Genomic DNA, 23208 nt, shown 5'->3' with positions numbered 1-23208 from the left:
CCTCAGTAGTGGGTTCAGAGGAGTCTGTTATTTTCTATGCTCTTCAGATCTTTGGAAAGGCTTTTTTTTTTTTTTTTTTTTTTTTTTAAAGAAAAAAGTCATCCTAGGACAATACCTACCTGAGGCCACAGACTGGGAAGATTTCAGATCTCAGTACAGCTCCACACAAAACAGTAAGACTTAGGAAACAGAGTACGTGAGAGTCTCCATAGGAATCTCAGAGAACGTTTGTGCAAACAGCAGAGAGGATCCACTGTGTACATGAATTGTTCGCAGCCCTGGTTCTCAGCCCAAGTCACACACTGGAAGCACCTGGAGAGCTCTGAAAACCACTAACATCCAGGCCCTTTTGCAGAACCATAGACGAACCAGAATGTGGTACACACACATCTGCACAGCTGTGTGAGTGCAGGTGGATGTGTGTTGAGGGGTGCAAAGTCAGAGCAGTTTCATAACTATTTTACAGAACATATCTATGGCTGCTTCAAGACAAAAACACTCGCTGCTGAACTTCCAACTATAGTAAGAGAGGAAAAGCAGCTCCTCATACAAAAGCTCACAAGATGAAGTCATAATCGTAGAAGGAGAATTGTATGGAATCACTTCACTAACTCCCAAGCATGGACCTCAAAACTGTTCATATCAAAATCAACTCGAGCTGGAATTCCCCTTTCCATGAACTTTTATTTATTTATTTATTTAACAGGTAGAGTTATAGACAGAGGGAGAAAGAGACAGAGAGAAAGGTCTTCCTTCCATTGGTTCACTCCCAAAATGGCCGCCATGGCCGGCACTGTGCCGATCTGAAGCCAGGAGTCAGGTGCTTCCTCCTGGTCTCCCATGCGGGTGCAGGGACCCAAGCACCTGGGCCATCCTCTACTGCCCTCCCAGGCCACAGCAGAGAGCTGGACTGGAAGAGGAGCAGCTGGGATTAGAACCTGGCACCCATATGGGATGCCAGCGCCGCAGGTGGAGGATTAACCAAATGAGCCACAGCGCCAGTCCCTCCATTAACTTTTTGAAGTACCTAAAATGAAAATAAAATAATCATTTTATTTGATTAGAGATTGAGAATTAATATTTTTCCAGTTCTTATAGAAAGACACAAGCATATGACCCAAGGGAAAGTTCATGTCACCTTTATTTGGGTGTGCTCTACATAGCAGGCCCAGCATCAGGTGCCAGGATGTGCAGTGAAGGGTCACCTTAAGAGCATGTGTCTGAATGAAACAATAGACCATAGACTGTCTACAGACAGTTTGATATCCACCAGAACAGAAGTGCCAGCTATGGCAACACAGAGGAGGAACAGAGAGAAGGCTCTAAGCTACACCTGAAGATGCACAGAGAGATTCCAAAAGGCGAGAAAGCTTTAACTTAATTCTGAAAATGAATGGCCACAGGTTAGCCAGGTGAAAGAAAAGTGAGAAAAGATGTTCCAGTGGCAGCCGAGGGAACCAGGAAGATGTCGTATTTTAAGACAATTGGAGGAAATTTTGTCAAGCAGGATTTGGGTTATACAGTCAGCTAAGGGCAGTTTATTCATCTATGAATTCACTTAATTAATATTTTGAACACCTCACAGGATGTGTTCCTGGCATATTTGAGGGGAAAAATTACTAGGAATCAGCAAAAACATTGATTTCTTAGATTTCTGCTGCATATGGCAGCAGAAGTCCTAACTCCCCAGCCCCCCCATGATCGCCCTCCCCAGCATGCTTGTGCTGTGATGACACAAACAGGGACAGGTGCCAGGATGGCCACAGCAACTACACTGCTATCCAACCAGGGGCTGCTCTGGTTTTCAAATAAAGAAGGATCAAACAAGAGAAGGCTAACAAAAATGCTATTTTATGATAGAGTGATGCTTAGCGCTCTTACACTATTGCATTTGATTTTTTAGCTTTAGCTAATTTTTTTTGGTCAACTTCTAAAGATGACAACACTTTTGCCAGTCTTGTGGGTTTGGTATTAATGGCAACTGAAGTTACCGGCAATCTTCTTGATCCCACTTCCTGCTCACAGCTACTCCTCCGAACCAAGCAGGACTAGATCACTGCCGTACCATGCAAGGAGAAGAAATCTTTACAGAACCTTTAAATCACCTTTAAAATTCTAGCTTCATGTTCTAACACAGGATAATTCATTCCAATAAAAAAGAACCTATCCTTAATACAATCTGTTGAAAGGCAAGAAAGTGCTGAAGGGCACCTGTGGCTTGATGCAGCTGATGAATGGGTACATTTCAGCCTTTTAGTTGGAATGAAGTTATTTCAACACTTCTAATTAGGGTTGCAACTTAACTACCTTTGTAAGAGTGCCTGTTAACAGGGGGCACTCTATCTACGGTGAGGAAAAAGACGGCATTCAGAGAGGGTATGCACACAAGCAGGTTGAACAGGAACTCTCTTCTTCCACTTGAAGTGTTCAGTTCCTAATACTTTCACTGTCCACTCATCTGTGCCCAGTGACTCTCCACATACTAGAATTACCAATGAAATTTACTTAAAATGTCAGTGTTGTAGCCCCATTCCAAAATGACTGAATACAACTCTTGGGGATAAGAATAAAGATAAGAATGAAGGATATTTTTTTTTTAAATCTCTAGTTAATACCAATTCACAGCCAGAGTTAAAACAAGCCAATAATATGTACACTAGTAAACCAAACAGTGTAAAATCCTTGAAACTTCATTCTGAACATCAAAAGCCATGCTCAAAATGAGTCTTCTTCCTACAGCAACCCTAGGAAACAATCATCTAACTGTTACTTAAATAAATCCAATAAAGGAAGCACTAATAGCCTCCCCCAGTAGTCAGGTTCATGGTGGACCACACCTTGTAATGAGAGACTGCTTGCTGCTGCTGGGCTATGCTTTGCTTGTCTAAGAGCCACTTAGTTCTCTGCCTGACCATCCTGGGTCTGCCTGACCATCCTGGGCCAGAACAATGCAAGCTGAGCCCAGGGCAAGGACTATTCAGATTCATCTTTGAAGCACTCGTACCTAGTGTGACAGGGATTGGCACACAGCAGGTGCTGATAAATGTGGCAATAAGGGGGAACTGGTGTGTGTGAGTGTGCAAGTGCATCCATACCACTGTGCCCTAACCATTCATCCATGTGCATAGGTTTCCAGCACATTAGTTACAATAATCACTACTGTATGTACTAGAAGTGTGTACTAGAAGATCTTTAATCTAATACAGACTGTTTTATCTGAGCGTTTAGGTATCCTCTCTCACTTTTCACAACAAAGCTACTGTTCATTATTCTGGTTGTTTCAGGAGAAAAAACTAAGACATGCAGAGACTAAGTGACTCACCCAAGGTGTCACAACTAAGCAATAGCGGAACTGAGATCTGGTCCTGACTCTAAGGCTCCTGTATCCCTGTATGCCCTACAATACCACAGCCAACAGGAAGAAAGGCACTGTTACTTACTGCAGCGTACGTAACTAAGGGTGTTTACACAGAATCTAGCCCCAGACATGTTTGTAACGGCTACCCTGGTGACAGTTGACTTAAAACAAATAAAGCCGCCCCTCTTTAGATGCAGCATGCAATTTCAAGTGCATCATAATCTCCACCATTCCCTAATGTCTTATACTCGTGATATAAGGTTAAATATCAACCTAAGCTTATCTCCACACAGGTAAGCTCTTGCTTGTCTCAAACTTGGTCCATGTCACTAACTTATGTTCCCTGCCTGCCTAGCGTAGACTCGTGGGTTTGCAACCCAGTGCTAGTGCTGCTGGCTAAAATTCTGCATGCAGCTCACCTGCTTTAAAAAAAAAGTCTCTGATGATTAGGCTGAAGCACACTTTTACATTTGAAATAGCTCATTACTGTGGTCCCAAGTGTCCTCTAGAACAACAGTATTAAATGGGAACGTCCCCGGCTTGGCTGATGAAAACAAAAAGGCCGTCTGTTTCTAGTTTCTGTGTGGCACAAGGTCCTGTCTGCCTTGTTCTATTTCTTCTAAATAGAGTTGGCTCGCCCACTCAAATGAATATGGGATATTCGCTTCTCAAATAAATAAGCTGCTTCAAGCACTGGCATTCCATTCCCAGAAAACACCCAAAGCACTTAATCATTCAAGGCTAGTCATTCCAAAACAATGACCCCAGGTCCTCCCTCATTAGCTCTTTTCCATGGCTCTTGTGACCTCGCCCCCAATGCCACCCTATTCATACCAATTGCTCTTCAATCTTTTAACCACTGGAACATGATTTCTGACCTTCCTAATCCACCTGATTCTCACCCTCAGATATAAAAGATGTCTGACCTTGTGTTCCACCTGGGCCCTCTACATTAAAAGCCAGGTCTGCCCCAGCCAGTTTCCCACGACCAGGAAAAGAAGGGGACTGGTCCTACCTTCGTGGTTTACTGGTAAAGGACGAAACTGCTTATCCAAAACAACCAGAGAACATGTAGCATCAAATCCAAGTCCTCGAATCCGGTTTAAATCAATCCCTCGTACAACTTTCTGTTTTAAAAACAAAAAACATATATTACAGCATGTGCTTTTAAAAGCTTGAAGGAAAGTTATGACTAGAAGAAAATACTAGAATAGAAACAATTTTTCTGACAAAAGTCAGATAATAGTGTAATATCATAAAAACATCGTAAAGATTTATTTTTTTATTTGTTTAAAAGGCAGTCACAGAGAGGCAGAGGCAGAAAGAGAGAGAGGTCTTCCATCTACTGGTTCACTACCCAAATGGCTAAGAGTCGGAGCTGGGCCAATCTGAAGCCAGGAGCCAGGAGCTTCTTCCGGGTCTCCCACGTGGGTGCAGGGGCCCAAGGACTTGGGCAATCTTCTCCTGCTTTCCCAGGCCATAACAGAAAGCTGATCAGAAGCAGAGTAGCCGGGCCTTGAATCAGCTCCCACATGGGATGCCGGCATTGCAGGCAGCAGCTTTACCTGCTAAGCCACAGCGCCGGTTCCCCCTAAAGATTTTATAAGTGAATGAGAAACAGACAACTAATCTAATTGGAAATTAAACAAAAGGCCCAAAAAATCATTTCATAAAATAAAAAAATAAAAATAAAAAACAGTAGTGGGCATCTGGCTTGGTGGTTAGGATGAAGGTTAAGATACCTAGGTCTCATATGAAAGTACTTGGGTTTCACATCTGGCTCCAGCTTCTTACACCAGCTTCCTGCTAATATAGACACAACAGGAAGTGGTAATTGGGTTTCTGCCACCCAGGTGGGAGACCTGGATTAGGTTCCCAGCCCCTGGCTTCAGCTAGGCCCAACAGCAGCCATTACAGGGTTTTGGGGAGGGAATCAGTACAATTAGAGCTTTATTTCTCTCTCTGCTTCTGAAACAAATAAATATTTAAAAATTAGTCAAAAATTTTCCAAATTAAATGGTGATCAAAATACATGAATACAATTATATAAATGCAAATAAAAATGTGAATTTTCATAATGATATAAATGGTAAAAAAATTAACATAATATAGCTAAGACAAGAAATGGAAAAGTAGAATTACCTGAATATTATTCTAATGATAACTATTGAATTAAATTTTGGAAAATAGTTTGATAATACCTATTAAAACTAAAAATAGGCATATCTTTTGGGGCCACAATCCCACTTTTAGGAACTCATCTTAACAAATTATTAGCATTTTGAATTTTGGATTTTCAGATTAGGGATGCCTGTGTTCTATCACATTGTACTGCCTACCTTTTTAATCAGAGAATTTCCTGTTGCCCAGGAGAACCACCTGTAGAGAGGACATGTGCTCTAAGGGACAACAATTGCTAGTTACCTGTCTGTGACTGCTGGCAATCTCTTTGTCCCATAGCCTCAGGTGAATGTCCTAGATGCCTCTATTGCACTGATCAATTCAGACTTTTAAGAACATAGGGAACAAACACATTACTTGACAGGGAGCATGGCCTCATGACAATGAGTCACAAAGACACAGACTCAAATCCTGGTCCTATCACCCTGGCTATGTGACTACAGGCAGGTCACACACAGAGTTCCAGTCATTGCAACTCCACACTTGACTTGCTAGATCACATTTTTATAGCATTTACAGGCATGGCTGTTTCTGCCTAGGACGTCCTTCTAACCTGACTTGGAAATCATTGGGTAGTGGTCAAGATCAATAGGTTGGCAAACAGACGGCCTGAATTGAAACATGGGCTGCCACATACTAGTTGGACTTTGAGAAATCAGAAAACAAATTCTTCAGTTTCACAAACCTATTACTTTTATCTTCATTTCCCAATGATATCATGAGAATTCAGCAAAATAAGCCGTGATTAGCTCAACCCCTGGCATTTAGTGCATAATCAACATCTCCTATTATTAGAATAAATTTGCTGCCTTTAATCTTCTTTGAAGATTGATTAACCAATCAATCAGTCAATTACTGAAACAGTCCTAATTTCCACCTGTCATGCAGTCATATCGGTCTCTGTACTTAGTGCATGCCTGACTTGGTATGTCCACCACACATAGATTCACATTTGGTCAAAAGAGGAATTGGAAGAGAAAATGTAGATGATTCAACAAAGCTCCATACCACAGGTCAACTTTGGAGTAGAAATGAACATGGGATACAGTACCTAAAGAACCACATTCTGGTAACAATACCACCTCCTCTGCTCTGAATCAGGTAAACTTGTACTCATCTCATCATATTTCTGAGCCTGTTTCCTGAGAGTAAGAGATAGCTTCTAGAATCGATCTTCGGTATATAAAGATAATTGGAAATGAAAAAAAAAAAAAAAAAAAAACCTGGTGTTAAATTGGAAATGGCATAGAAAATTAATTAATTTAAAAAATATATATATTATGTAGGATCTCTGTCTTTAATGTGCTGTACACCCTTATTTAATGCTATAACTAGTACTCCAACAGTATTTTTTTTCTTTTCTTTTCACTTTGTGTTACTATATGGGGGGCAAACTGTTGAAACCGTTACCTAATATATACTAAACTGATCTTTTGTATACAAAGAGAATTGAAAATGAATCATGATGTGATAGGAAGGGGAGAGGGAGCGGGAGGGGGGAGGGTTGTGGGTGGGAGGAAAGTTTTGGGAGGGGGAAGCCATTGTAACCCATAAGCTATACTTTGGAAATTTATATTCATTAAATAAAAGTTTAATAAAAAAAAAAAGAGATAGCTTCCAGGTGAGGATCAAAGGATCCAAGGAGTATGAAAGTACTTTGGGCCAGCGCCGCAGCTCAATAGGCTAATCCTCCGCCTGTGGCACCAGCACACCGGGTTCTAGTCCTGGTCAGGGCGCCGGATTCTGTCCTGGTTGCCTCTTTTCCAGTCCAGCTCTCTGCTGTGGCCCGGGAGCGCAGTGGAGGATGGCCCAAGTCCTTGGGCCCTGCACCCCATGGGAGACCAGGAGAAGCACCTGGCTCCTGGCTTTGGATCAGCGCAGTGCGCTGGCTACGGTGCACCAGCCACAGTGGCCATTGGAGGGTGAACCAAATGTAAAGGAAGACCTTTCTCTCTGACTCTAACTCTGTCAAAAAAAAAAAAAATGGAGGTACTCAAATCTTCCTAAGAATTATGGAGCAACCCTCTAGTAGGAGCAAGTAACATATTTTCTTCAGTCTATTTTATGAATTTCCTCTGAAGACTCATGGAGTGTTATATTCTAATTATGACATTTAGTCAAAAGCCTGTGTCTCTATGTCTAAAACAGACACCTTCATAAGGAACTCAAGAAATAATTGTGACAAGCCTGATTTGGCCAGGTAGCACTATTATTTCCCCAACTTTACAAGAAAATGCCTTATAATAATGTTATCCTAGTACTTTATATGTTGTGTGAGTGTATGGGTACAAACTGTTGAAATCTTAGTATACAGTTTGTCTTCTGTATATAAAGTTAATTAAAAATGAATCCTCATGAAGAATGGGATGGGAGAGGGAGTAGGAGGGGAGATGAGAGTGGGGGGTGGGAGGGATGAGTGCGGGGAAGAACCACTATATTTCTAAAGCTGTACCTATGAAATTTGTATTCATTAAATAAAAGCTTTAAAAAATAATCATAATGTTATCCACAGCTGGGACCTACTCTCATCTCCTAAGCTCCTCCCCCACCCATCTAATCCATCCCAGAAAGATGGCTGTCAGGGTCACACTTCCCAGAAGTCCCCTAGAGCTTAATGTGGTGACCTAGGATTCTTTTTTTTTATTATTATTTTTTAATTCATATTAGTAGAAAAAGAAAGCAGTCCAGTAAACTCATCCCAACATCTTGAATCAAGAGAATCTCCTCGGCTGGAAAGCAAACACATTGCTCTCCCCAAGAATTTCCAGAGAAGTAGATTTCTGCAAGCTCGTCTGGTAACCTGGTCCACGTCTAACAACTGTCAGCTTATAGCTGTGGGCCAGCAAAAAAAATATTTGGGGAAGGGTTTGAGCCTTGCTTTGTTCTTACTGTGGAACTGGTTCACTCTTGCATGTGTTTTATATCAGTGAGTTTTGCCATACTGAGTCCCACCGACACCCTCCAAACTGAGAACTGGAGGGTAGGAGGTATACCTGGTTTTATCCTTAACTCTATTTAGATCAGAGGTCAAAGCCTGCAACCTCACAGACAGAACCCAGCTGGCAGTTGAGTTGTGTGTGGATGGTACCTGCATTCTTTGAAATCTTAATTTGAGCAATGCCTTTGTCAGCTTTGGGGAGTGCATGGAGTTAGGAAATACCCAGTTCCCTCAGGCTTTGTCACTCCCTATTGCCTACACAACTCACTCACTCACTCAGTTGGTTCCTAGCAAGTATAATCAAGCCCCTTCTAAGATAGACTCTTCCAAGCCTCTGGGAAACAATGAAGACCAAAATACTTACATATATAAATAGATTGATAAGTAAGCATATGTATAGCTATAGATAGATATAGATAGAAAAGTATGCATATAGATATAGATAGATATATCCTTGCTCTTTTAGAGATTATATTTTGGTAATGATAGACATTAGTCAATAAGTCAAATAAATTGCAGAGTATGGGTATCATATAGTAGAAAGTGATTAGTCAGGGGGATCAGGAAAGCCAGAGAAGTAGGAGGTAGTTGCTACGAAGGGCAAATTTGAAGAAACACTTGAAAAATGCGAGGAAATCAAGGTGTAGAAATCTGGGGAAAGAGTATTCTAGGCAAGATATCAGCCCATGCAGAGGGCCTGAGGTGGGGACAGCAAAGACACTAGCATAGCTTGTGTAAGGTGTGTGCTACCTGGAATGCCCTCACAGGCAGCCCAGTTAGTCAATTTTGCAAAACTGACTCTAGTGACTGAAAAAAATCCAGTTCAGAATTATTACCGGCCGGTGCCGCGGCTCACTGGGCTAATCCTCTGCCTGCGGTACCAGCACCCCGGGTTCTAGTCCTGGTTGGGGCGCCAGATTCTATCCTAGTTGCTCCTCTTCCAGTCCAGCTCTCTGCTGTGGCCCGGGAGGGCAGTGGAGGATGGCCCAAGTGCTTGGGCCCTGCACCCCATGGGAGACCAGGAGGAAGCACCTGACTCCTGGCTTCAGATCAGCACGGCACACCGGCCGTAGCGGCCATTTGGGGAGTGAACCATCGGAAGGAAGACCTTTCTCTCTGTCTCTCTTTCTCACTGTCTAACTCTGCCTGTAAAAAAAAAAAAAAAAGAATTATTACCTACATAGGATACTCACTTAAGTGTGGTGTTGTCTCTTGATAAAGCATGAAAATGGAGGCCAAACACTCTTTCATTTCAGTGACCTCAACATTCTTCCAAGAGCTGAAATTCTGAAATTTCCACTATGTCCCTCACATCCATTGTCACCAGGTCCTATCAGACTTTCCCTTCCAAAGCCTCTCGTTTCCTCCCGCCTACTCATTAGTCTGCCAAGCCAGCCATTCTCTGTTAAAAAGATATTATTAAGTTCCTATGTGTGCCAGGCACAAAGGACACCCGCTAAGCAAGACACAAATGGTCTCAGGCCTCCCAATGCTAATAGCTCAGAAACTCATTGCAGCCTCCAGAGCCTCATGGGAAGACAGAAACGGCCTAACTGGTATCCTTGAAGTTAGTTTCTGTTCTATCCAAGCCACTCTGGCTCTGTGGCCAGAGTGGTCAACCTCAAACTCACAATGATACTGGAACAGCCTCCTACTGGCCTCAGAGCCGGCTGTCCCATGGACGCCCTCTCATCAGTTCCAACCTCCCTTCTCCTAGCTCTTATTGTAAACTACCAGTTCCAGCCAGAATCGGGCCCGTAACAGCCCCATTTCAGTCCTCCTATTCTGGTTCTGAATGCTCTGAGAGTTCTCAAGAACCATTGTTTGTCCTACATCTCCACTAGGTGGGAGTAGGTGGATGGTCCCGATTTATTGGTCATTCATTCTTTCACATGTCCTGACTCCAATGTGTACATAGCTCTGTGTTAGCAAAACATAGTTTCTGCCCTCCTCCAACATACAACATAGCAGAGAAGAGAGAAATTAATCCCAAAGGATGAGCAATTTTACCTAGAATATTTTATTTCATTTTTACTGTAACTTTATCGTTGGCTTATATAATGCTTTTATTATTTAATATTAATCAAAATGTGGATGAATTCACAACCCATGTTGAATTTTATGAAAGAAAAGTACAAGATGCTGTGAAAACATTTACTAATTAAAATAAGATGTTGTTGAAGTGGTATTAGCCAAGAAAAGATGTCTTTCTTGAAGAACTGACTACTTTTTAAATTTTAACTAGTATAAACTTAGACACAGATGGCTAGCGACTACTGTATTAGATAGTGGGCCTAAGGATGAGCAGGCAGTAAGCACGCTGATGGAAGGCAGGAGGGCTGTGAAGGCAGAAGACAGAGTTCTGGGGCTGAGATCACATCCTTCATCTGAGGACACAGCAGCAGCAGGGTGCGGCTGGAATGCAGAGTGCTAGGAAAGTATCAGGAGGTAAGCCAGGGCAGGAGATGGGAAGCAGAACACGCAGGGCCCTGAAGTGTGGTGCTCTGGAACGGGTAGAAAGCGAAGAGTGACACACTCAGGTTAACGCTGCAGGAAAAAGAAAACCACTCCAGTCACAAGAAAGAGATCAGAGAAGGGAAGAATAAGTGGGAGAAAACCAGGAAGGCTCTTAGAAGAATCTAAACAAAAGATGAAGGTATGTGATGGTGGAGATGCAAAGAAGGCATGAATTTGACCTGTCTATGCTTGGTCTTATCGTACATCACCTGGATGACATCAAGGAAGTCACTTAACAGTCTGGTCCTCAGTTTTTCTTTTCGACTTTAAAAATGGAGTAACAACCCCTCCCTACTCACCTTGTCATGATGGTGAAATAGTGCCTTGTTCACCGCAGTGTTCTAACAATGGAAGGGACTGGATGTTGTTGCTCGGTCCCCCACAGCCATGTTCTTGTTTGCCCCCTTCTCCAGACAACCATGCGCAAACAGAACTTCACAAAGTTCATGACAACGAGCCAGTGCTGTGGCATAGTGGGCTAAACTTCCACCTGTGGCACCAGCATCTGAGAATGGCATCAATTCATGTCCTGGCTGCTCCTCTTCCAACCCAGTTCTCTGTTTATGGTCTGGGAAAGCAATGGAAGATGGCCCAAGTGTGTGGGCCCCTGCACTCGTGTGGGAGACGCAGAGGAAGCTCCTAGCTTCATTCAGATCATTTGGGCAGACGGAAGACCTTTCTCTGTCTCTCCCTCTCTCTGCAATTCTGTCTCTTAAATAAATAAAATCTTAAGGGGCCGGCACTTTGGCATAGCAGCTAAAGCCACCACCTGCAGTGCCAGCATCCTATATGGGCACGAGTTTGAGTCCTGGCTGCTTCACTTCCAATCCAGCTCTCTGCTAATGCACCTTGGAAAGCAGCGGAGGATGACCCAAGTTCTTGGGCCCTTGCACCCATGTGGAAGACCTGGAAGAAGCTCCTGGCTCCTGGCTTCAGATTGACCCAACTCTGGTCATTGTAGCCATTTGTGCAGTGAACCAGCAGATGGAAGATCAATATCTCTCTCTCTCTCTCTCTCTCTCTCTCTCTCTCTCTGCCTCTTCCTCTCTGTAACTCTACCTTTCAAATAAATAAATAAATATTTTTAAAAACCCTAAAAAAAAGTTCAGGAGAAAAAGAGATTACAAGAGAATGCATGTTTCCCGGTTTCCCGTGAACTTTTTAAAGACCCCTCTTACAGTCTGTACCAAGCTAGAATGAAATGGTACTTCAGGGCCTCCATCTGTGTTGGTTTCTCTACCACACACCTGAGCTGCTTGGTGTCTAACAGAACTCGTTGTGTATCTCTCCTAGATACACTCCAGAGCTCAGCAAGGAGCACAAAGCAATAGCAGCTGCTCACTGAATGCTTGCAGATGAAATCCAAGAATGCCACTCAACAAACGCCTGCTGGCTAAACAATTCCTCCAGCTTATACTCTCCTGCTTCTTAAGAGAAGTTCATTTTACACAGTTAACTCATTTAATCTTCACAACAACCCTACAGAGGGAGGTTCTCTCATTTTCCCATTTTATAGATGAGGAAACTGAGGCAAGAAACAGGAAGTAACTTAGGAAAGATCAGAAGCTTCCAAGATGTCAGAATTGGGATATCACTCCTAGCAGTTTGGTTCTATATGGAGTGCTCTGTATGCAAGCTCTATATGGACTGCTACCTTTCCCATACCCATATTTTAAAGGCTTGGCTTTCTTCGTTAAGCCTCAAATCAGCAATGATGTTCCCAGTAGATGGGCTATGCCTACCCTACAGCTTCTGGCACACGGCCACATATCCATACTCCATGTGAGGGCAATGGCCTCAGACCCAGGAGCTTTATTCAGGCTTGCTGTAGTGAAATAGCATCGTTAAGGACGAATGCCCACAGCACTTATGCGGCTAACAGAGCTCGAACAGATGATACGTTGGCCGCCACTGGGAGATGATTAAAAATCTACCATTAAACCAAGCTGTACTTAGAGTAGACCTCCTTTAAAGTAGCTTTTCATCAGGGGATTATATTTTCTTCTTGACAATTTCCTTAATGGCAAGAAAGGCTATATGTTAGAAGAACAAAGAAGACCCAAGGGCAAAGAGTAGAAGATTCTCACCAAGGTGGGGGCTGAAAAGGAGAGAGAGAAGAGGAAAATTAAACAGGCAGAAGAGACGACATGCGCCTCTTTGATTCCTTTTATTTCTGCATAATGCACTGGTGCTGCCCACCCCCAACTCCTCTCTCGACCTTCTTCTCCAGGGGCACTAACAGCAGCTCAGAACTCATTAAAGTTTAAACAGACTGATCAATAAAGACAGCATGGTGAATTGTCCATCTGCAAATTACCAAGCACCTCATAAATATTTAAAGAACTAAACTAGGAACAGGGAAAAGGAGGAATCTAGGATTTTCTTTTTCCCTCCGGGAAAAAAAAAAAAAAAAAAAAAGGACAAAAAGATCTCTGCCCTTCCCGATCACCAGGATATAAAGTCAACAGTCAGCTCAAACTCCAAACATGAACAAGAGTTGTCCAGCATCACTTTCTTGCACAAGCCAGTGGGCCATATCCAATCCCAGGCCACTCAAGGTGAACATCTGCCTGGCGCAGACAGAAGAGCTCTGGTCTGTCTGACTTCCTTGCTTTCTTAGAACACACCACGTTTTCACTCTGTGTGCGTTGCACAGGCTGCTGTTGCCTCTGCCCGAAATGCAGGCACGAGAGGTTCCCGAGTCATAGAAATGCTGCTCTGGAGTCACACTGCTTAAGCTCCACTCCTGCCTCTGCTACTTCCCAACTGCATGAACTTGGGTAAATGACCTAGCCTTTCTGTGCCACCCTTCTTAATAAAATGGGGTCATTATGAAGATTCATCTCTATACAATGCATGCTAATACTTCTCACATAGCACTTACTACATAATAAAGGCGCAGCAAACAGCCATGATGATTAGTGACTTCTTCCACATTTGGTCACACCTTAAGCTTCTGCATCCCTTATCCTCTCTTCCCAGAACCCCCTCCGGTTAGCTCTTTCCTTAGTTATTTCACTCCCAGCACTCAACACATATTTTAACTGTCCATCCCTGCTGCTGGCCAGTGAGCTCCTGAAAAGCAAGGCCCATGGGCTTGCACTGCTCTGTACATAAAGTTAGCCCAGCACAGTCCCTGGCACCATGCAGACATGCAACAAACACTCCGCAGGTCGGGAGTACGAACAAGGAGAAATCACCACACTTTTGTCCATACCTTTGTGACGATGCAGCATGCAGCCCAGATGTCCTCGGAGGACTGCTCATGGTGGTTGAATTGAGGCTCCCACTTCATAATTGGCTGGTCTGCAAAAGCCAAGAGAACACCACACTGGTCTACCAGAGCTGCGCGGACACTGCCTGTTCCAACGTCCACACCCAAATAGTAGTTCCTTTGTTCCTGTTCTCCACCAGACATTGTGAGAGACGCCGAAAGCACGTGAAGACCAAGTGAGTCTGCAAAGACAGTAAAAAAAAAAAAAAAAAAAAAAACACACATTGGAAATAGAAATAAAATAATACAGCTTTCTAGCTCATAGCCATTTATTATTTATTCATCCAACAAAAATTTTCAGTACTGTCAGTGTGCTAACAACACTAAGCTCAGTGGTAGGTGAACAACACAGACATGGCCTCAGACATCAAGTTTCCATTCTTGGAAGGACATTAGGTATTTAATTACATAATTATTTAAATGAAGTTGTGTTGAGTGCTGTAAGGGCAAATAGAAGGTGACAGAAGAACTTAGAAACTAGAAGCAATAGAGATTAATTTATTCTCAGTAAACTGGAATCAGCAAGACAGTGGCCATAGGACCAATGCAGCAGGATGGTGGTTGAGTAAAACACCAACAGCAATGATCACCCCAAGAAACACTAATTTGACGAGCTAATCATGAACCAAATCATCTTTGCAAGAGCTACAGATACCAAGTGAGAGACCATAGTACCTCATTTTAGAAAAATAAGAAATCTTGTATTGAAGAAGGCAGTGAAGGAAAGAGTTGCCCATATCAGTCCCCCAACTCCAGCTCCAACTAGGACATTGTGGAGAGAGACACTTCAGCTCCCATGTGGAAAAGGGAGATAGAATTAAGTCTTAAGATTTGACTCCCAATTCCAGGCCAACCATGATAAAATTCAGGGTTGAACATAGCCCCATGGTCCCTGTCCCCAGACTCATACCTAGACTGACCATCGGGTCCCTCTACAGCCATGTGACCTTGCCTCTGCCACCTCTTCCTAACTACCAGCAGAAAGTGGAGCAAGACAAGCTCCAGGAGAGTAGCACAAGAGACAGAGCTTAGGAACTTATCTTGGACCTCAGAGCCAAGCCTTGGTCACGGGATGCAGGACCCGATAGACTGCAAAAGCCTCTATCCTGAGGCCAATGCTACAGATGGAACCTCTAGACTAGTCCCTGCATCAGACCCAAACTGTGTTGAGATGAACTTGTTTCAGTGTTTCACTTCCATGGCCAAGGTGGCCTAGTGTGCACTCCTGAGACTTCATAGTGCATGAAGATAAGGACACCCAGGTGTGATATAGCTTATTTCTAGCCTGGGTAGCTAAGGAGCTGCCTTCATTACCCATCCCCCCAAAATGGGCAGATAGCAAGGAACCATAGGAAAGTGTCTTGGGATTCAGTGATGAGCTGATAAAACCCAACAGTGGACCAGATCCTAACAGCCTCCACCCCTAGTGCAGTGCCTATAGACAGAGACTATACCTACTGCCCCATATGAGGCAGAGACACGCACTCTGGTGGGATGTACACCAATTCCAGAGCTGCAGTTCTATTTGTGGCAGTGTAAATTTTTTTTTTCACCATAAAGCCTGATGATATCACCAACAGAATGAGCATAGATGCAGACCAGGGGCTGATCCCCAGGAAACTGCAAACTTTTTTGTTTTTAAAGTTAATCGTATCATTTAAAGGAAGAGTTACAGAGAGAGGAGAAGAAAGAAAGAGGTCTTTCATCCATTAGTTCACTCCCCAAATGGTCTCAACCACCAGGGCTGGGCCAGGCCAATGCCAGGAGCCAGGAGCTTCTTCCAGGTCTCCCACATGGGTGCAGGAGCCAAGTACTTGGGCCACCTTCTGCTGCTTTCCCAGGCACATTAGCCGGGAGTTATATCAGCTGTAAAGCCGCCGGGACAGGACCCAGAGACAATATGGGGTGCCAGCATGGCAGGCAATGGCTTAACCTACTATGCCACAATGCTGGTCCTATATTGATATATATTACCAGTAGCCTCACATAGGCTGGGCATGTGAGACTTGACAGAGGGATGATTTTTAAATAATCCAACAAATCCTTCAACTGAAAAATATAGTAAGTGAAATTAAAATCATGATAGAAGGCATCAATATCAGAATAGATCAAATAGAAGAAAGAATTAGTGAGCTTGAAGACAGGCTATTTGAAATTACACAGTTGGGGAAAAAAGAATCAAGAAAAAGAAGAAAGCATACATAAACTTTGGGAAAGCATGAAAATAGTAAATATCTAAGCAATTATACTTAGGTTTCAAGAAGGGCCTGAGAATGACAAAGAGTAGAAAGCATATTCAAAGAGATAGTAGCAGAAAGCTTCCCAAACCTAGAGAAAGCCACAACTCTCCAGGATCAGTAAGGTGAAAGGTTGCCAATCAAATTCAACCATTGATACAACAATTCTACCCCTGGACATAATATAATCAAACTTTTCAAGCTTAAAAATAAAGAGAGGATTCTCAAAGCTACAAGAGAAAAGAAACAACAGATAAAGGGTCCTAATTCACCTGTCTGCAGATTTCTCAGCAGAAACCTTACAGGCTGGGGGGACTAGGATGAGACTCTCACAGTACTGAAGGAATAACTGCCAGTCAAGAATATATTAATCAGCAAAGTCATGTTTCAGTTACAAGGGAGAAATAAAGACAATCCAAGACAAAGAAAAACAAACATAACATCTCACCACCAAACTTGGCTTAGAAGAAAGTTAAAGAGATTTATTTTCAAGCTTAAAGAAAGAAATGCTAATGAAAGAGAAGCACACAAATACATAAAACAAATATTAATAGAACTAAAAGGAGGCACACACCCCAATAAAATAATTTTAAGGGATTCACAAACCTGTGTTCAGGAATAGACAGATGAGCCAAACAGAAAATAAGTAAAGAATTTAAAGAGTTAAATAGCACCCTGTATAAACTGAACCTAACAGATACCTACAAAATATTCTATCCAACAGCAATAGAACATGTATTTTTCTCAACAGCATGTATAACATTCTCCAGGATAGATGATATGGTAGGTCACAAAACAAATCACAAAAAAATTTTAAAAAGTATCTTTAAACTAGAATAATATGAAAAACTAGAATAAAAAGAACAATAGAATAACAATAAAATAAAATAAAACTAGAACAAGAAAAATATAACCAAATAAATACACAGATTAATAATAATAAAGAAATAAAACAATTAAATATAAGGAAATTAAAAACTTATATCCGAATAACCAACAAAGCAAGTAATAAGTTAAAAATAAAATTATATCAAAATTTATTGAAATAAATGAAAATGGAAACTCAACATACTAAAACTTATGGGATACAGGTAAAGCAGTACTGAGAAGGAGGTTTATGGAAATCAGTGCCTATATCAAAAGAGCAGAAAGACCTGGAACAGGGACCAGTGCTGTAGTGTAGTGGGTAAAGCCTCCATCTAGCAGTGCTGGTATCCCATATGGGTGCCAGTTTGAGTTCCAACTGCTCCACTTCCAATCCAGCTCTCTGCTATGGCCTGGGAAAGCAGTAGAAGATGCCTGAGTCCTTGGGCCCCTGCATCTGTGTGGGAGACCCAGAAGAAGCTCCTGGCTCCTGGCTTCGGATCAGTGCAGCTCCGGCCATTGCAGCCAATTGGGGAGTGAACCAGCAGATGGAAGACCTCTCTCTCGCTCTTTCTCTCTCTCTCTCTCTCTCTCTCTCTCTCTCTTTGCCGCTCCTCCTTTTTCGGTGTAACTCTGACTTTCAAATAAATAAATAAGTCTTAAAAAAAGACCTTGAATAAACAACTTATTGCTGTACCTCAATGAACTAGAAAAAGAACAAATCAAATACAAATTTAATAAAGAAATAATAAAACTCAGAACACAAATAAATAATACCGAGTATCAAAAATATTTAAAAACTCAGTGAAATGAACAGTTTGGTCTTTGAAAAGATAAAAATATTGATAAATCCTTAGCTAGACTAAGAAAAGGGAATATTCAATATTAATTATAAAGGCAGGCCTGTGCCACGGCTCACTTGGCTAATCCTCTGCCTGCAGTGCCGGCACCACAGGTTCTAACCCAGTTGGAGTGCCGGACTCTGTCCCGGTTGCTCCTCTTCCAGTCCAGCTCTCTGCTGTGGCCCAGGAAGGCAGTGGAGGATGGCCCAAGTGCCTGGGCCCTGCACTGGCATGGGAGACCAGGAGGAAGCACCTGGCTCCTGGCTTCAGCGCAATGCGCTGGCCGCAGCGTGCCAGTCGTGATGGCCATTTTGGGGGTGAACCAACAGAAAAGGAAGACCTTTCTCTCTGTCTCTCTTTCTCTCTCTCACTGTCTAACTCTACCTGTCAAAAAAAAGATTATAAAGGCATACACTAAAAATGACACTATAAAATACAAAGGAGTTTTAGAGATCAGTATTAATAATTACATGATAACAAATTTGTGAATCTAGAAAAAGAGAAGAAATTCCTGGACATTTGTCCTTCATCATGACTGAATCAGGAAGAAATAGGATTATAGGATTTCTGAACAGAGGAATAATGACTAGCCATATTAAACCAGTAATTACCAGCCTCTCATCAGAGAAAAGCTCAGGACCAGAAGGTTTTACTGCTGATTTCTACCAAACTTTTAAAGAATTGACACCAGTTCTTCATATATTTTTCCAAAATGACAGAAGAAATTATTCAAAACTCATTCAACAAGGCCACCTCAGAATCAAAACTAGACAAGGACATGGAGGGGCATACACGCACACACACACTACACGCCAATATCCATGGTGAATATAGGTGCAAAAGTCCTCAAAAAATACTGCAAAACCGAATCCAATGGCATATTAAAAAGATTATTCACCATGATCAAATAAGATTCATCCTACTGATGCAAGGATGGATCAACATACAATAATCAATAAGCATGATATACCACATCAACAGAATGAAGAACAAATGTCAAATGATCATTTCAGTAGATGCAGAAAAGTAATCTGATAAAATTCAATATCACTTCATGATTAAAAAAACAAAACTATCACCAAGTTAGGTATAGAAGGAATATACCTCAACATAATAAAGATAATATATAGCAAGACAATAAATGACATCATACTGAATAGGGGAAAGCTGAATGTTTTCTAAAATTTGATAAAAGACAAGGATGCCTCTTTTTACCGCCTGTATTCAGCATAGTACTTGAAGTCCTATTCAGAGCAATTAGGCAAGAAAAATAAATAAACAGCATCAAAATCAAAAAAGAGGAAGCAAATTGTCACTGTTTGAAAATGACATGATCTAATATAAAGAAAACTCCAAAGACTCCACCAAAAAGCTATTATAGCTAATAAGCAAATTCAGCAAAGATGCAGGGTACAAAGTCAATGTGCAAAAATTAGTGGCACTGTTATCATCAATAGCAAATTATCAGGAAAAAAATCGAGAAAGCAATCTGATTTCCAAGAGCTACAAAAATAAATAAACTAAAATTTTTTAGCAATAAATTAATGAAAAAAGAATTCTATAATGAAAACTATAAGTCATTCATGAAATAAAATGGAGATAACACACAGAAATGGAAAGATATCCCATATGCATGGATTGGAAGAATGAACATCATTAAAATATTCATACTTCCCCAAATGATTTATGGATTCAATGTAATCCCTATCAAAATACCAGTGACATTTTTCAGAGAAATAGAAAAAATACTACTAAATTTTGTATGTAACCACAAACGACACACATGGAAGACTTAGATGGAGTTCTCGGCTCCTGGTCTCATCCTAGTTGGCCAAATCCTGGCTTTTGCAGATACTTGTGGAGTGAACCCACAGAAGATTCTCTCTCTCTCTCTCTCTCTCTCAATCTCTCTGTCTCTGTCACTCTGTCTTTCAAATAAATAGATAAATCCTCAAATAATCCAATTTTTTTAAAGATTTTATTTATTTATTTGAGAGGTAGAGTTACAGTGAGGGAGAGAGACAGAGAGAAAGGTCTTCCTTCCATCGGTTCATTCTCCAGGCTGCAATGGCTGGAGCTGCACTGATCCAAAGCCAGGAGCCAGGTGCTTCTTCCTGGTGTCCCATGTGGGTGCAGGGGCCCAAGGACTTGGGCCATCTTCCACTGCTTTCCCAGGCCACAGCAGAGAGCTATATTGGAAGTGGAGTAGCCAGGACCAGAACTGGTGCCCATATGGGATGCTGGCGCCGCAGGCAGAGGATCAACGTACTGTGCCATGGCTCCGGCCCCCAAATAATGCAATTTTTAAATGGGCACATTTAAATAGACATTTGACAAAGGAAGACATACAAATGAACAACAGGTACATGAAAAATGCTTACTATCCCTAATCACCAGAGAAATACAAATCAAAACCACAATGATATAGTATTCAACCCAGTTATAGTGGATACTACAAAAATAAATAAATAAAATAAAAGATAGCAAGTGCCAGGAAGATGTGGAGGAAAGAGAACTCTCGTATACTGTTGATCAGAATGTAAGTTATTACAACCATTGTGGAAAACAGAATGGAGGTTCCTCAAACACCTGAAAATGAAGCTACCATATAACCCAGCAACCAGGAGAATATATATCCAGGAGAAATAAAATCAGTTTGTTGAAGAGACATCTGCATTTCCTGCTTAGTGCAGCACTATTCACAAGAGCCAAGAAATGGAAACCTAACTGTCCATCCACTGATGAATGGACAAAGAAAATGTTATACATATATATAATGAGTTTGCTACTCAGTTACAAAAAAGGATGACATTTTGTCATTCACACAACATGGTTGAAACTGGGGGTCATCACTTAGGTGAAATAAGCTGAGCACAGGAAGACAAATATCACATGATTTCACTCATACTTGGAGTCTTAAAAAAGGTGATCTCATAGAAGTTAAAAACATAATGGTGGTTAGCAAAGACTAGGGAAGACAAGGAGAATGAAGGAATGGGGAAAGTTGGTTAACCAGTACTAAGTCATAGTTAGACAGGAGTAAGAAGTTCTAGGTTTCTCCTGTATAGGCAGATGACTACATATAATGCTAATATATATTTCTCAATTAAAAAAAAAAAAAAACTAGATGTGGGGCTAGTGTTGTGATTCAGTGGGCTAAGTTGATGCCTGCTAGGTCAGCATCCCATAGGAGCACTGGTCAAGTCATGGCACTCCACTTCCAACCTAGGTCCCTGTAATGTGCCTAGGAAAGCAGCAGAATATGGTCCAAATATTTGGGGCCCTTCCATTCACATGGGAGATCTGGAAGATCCTGGCTTCAGCCTGCCCCAGCCGTAACCAATGCAGCCACTTGGGAAATGAACCAATGGATGGAAGCTCTCTCTCTCTCCCTGTCTCTTCCAAGCCTCTCTCTCCCCCTCTCTCTAACTCTGCCTTTCAAATATATTTTAAAAATCTTATAAAGAAAACTAGTTGATAGGATGCTTTCACCATAGAGAAATGTTAATGTTTTAAGAGTTAGATATATTTATCCTGATTGAACATTCATTACACAATGTATACAAGTATTGATCATCCTGTAGTACTTTAAGAATATGTACAGTTTTATGTTTCTTTTAAAAATAAAACAAAATAAATTAAGCTTAAAAAACAAAGTTGTCATGGTTCTATAAAGAAAACTTTTCTTCCCACTCACCCATTCAGTATTCACTGAACACCTATTATGTGCCAAAGCACTGTGAAAACAGCATACATTCCCTTGACATCTCACTATAACTCTAGAAGCTCAGTGTATTTAAAACTATATTTTACAGAGGCGGCAAGATGGCGGAATAGGCAGGAAGCACACTTAGTCCGGGGGGAGAGAAAGTTTAATATAAGTGGAGATACTGCAGGGTCAAGGAAGAGTAGGGGAAGAAACATCAGCGGAAACTCTTCCGGAACTAGTGATTCACAGTGGACCTGCGTGGAGAGCGTGGAAGCCCAAGTTCGGGACACCAGCGGCAGACTCAACGCACCAGCGCTGGAACGCGAGGTGAGCCGAATCTCCATAGCCCGAGACACCAGCGGGCAAGCAGAAAGAGGAGGCTAGAGGGAACGAGGCTTGAAACTCCGTGGGGAAAAGTTCACCAGGCTAACTAGAAGAGAGAAAGGAAAAAAATAAAAAAAGTGACTGATACGGACACAAATTTCTCTCTCTCCGCTCACCTCTCACAGGCGAGCAAGACAGAGCAGGCGCCATTTTGGACATACGTCATAAGCAGGGCGACCTCAGGTCTGCACCAGCCCTGAGCCTAGCAGAAAAACCTGACTCTGTGGGGAGGGGTGAAATAACAGGAGATTAGCATCTAACTTGGCAACCCAGTGGGAGACTGCAGGAGAATTGGAGCCCACACTGAGGACAGCAGAGATTCCCTGTGTGGTCCTTGAGAAAGAGCTTCCGATCTCTGGCTCCTGTGGGTATATCATTTGCCTGCTAACTACCTCCAATTACGTTCAGCTGTGCGGAATTACTTCCCTTTTAAATCAAAAAAAGAAAGAGAGATTTACCACACCTAACCTGGGAGTGTCATCCTTGACACACCCTCAACCCTGAGGAACCAAACACAGCTCTCAGTCCACACTCATCTCAAGCCTCTAAAGCTCCACTGAAAGCAGACAGTCCACTTAATATAGAGCCATAGTGTAGCAAGAAAAAACACCACAGTGAAGAAACCAAATATCTCCAACATGCCAAACAACAAACGCAAAAACCAAGCTAACAAGAACAAGGAAGAAACTATGACGCCCCCAAATGAAAAAGACACCCCAATTCAAGATTATGAAGATGATGAGATCGAAGAAATGCAAAAAGTGGATCTCAAAAAATTGATAAGAACATTAAGAAGTTCTCAAAAACAAATTCTTGAACTACAGAAATCCTTCATGGACAAGATAGAAAATCTCTCTCGTGAAAGTGAAATATTAAGGAGGAATCAAAATGAAATGAAACAACT

General features: G+C 41.9%; 1 protein-coding gene across 5 annotated transcripts in view; it reads right to left on the bottom strand.

The window, feature by feature from the left end:
- The window catches only part of FGGY (FGGY carbohydrate kinase domain containing), a 511589-nt gene that overhangs the window by 456980 nt on the left and 31401 nt on the right, over positions 1-23208 (bottom strand). For all 5 annotated transcript variants that reach the window (XM_062193368.1, XM_062193367.1, XM_062193366.1 and 2 more), the window contains exons 2-3: positions 14212-14450; positions 4374-4485 (exon numbers count right to left, since the gene is read on the bottom strand). In XM_062193368.1, coding sequence (XP_062049352.1) covers positions 4374-4485; positions 14212-14412 — 313 coding nt within the window. In that variant the 5' untranslated portion in view covers positions 14413-14450. The remainder of the gene's footprint in view (positions 1-4373; positions 4486-14211; positions 14451-23208) is intronic.

This window comes from Lepus europaeus, chromosome 5 (assembly GCF_033115175.1).
Source record: "Lepus europaeus isolate LE1 chromosome 5, mLepTim1.pri, whole genome shotgun sequence".
NCBI classification, from domain to species: Eukaryota; Metazoa; Chordata; class Mammalia; order Lagomorpha; family Leporidae; genus Lepus; species Lepus europaeus.
This window is presented reverse-complemented; position numbering and strand designations above follow the sequence as displayed.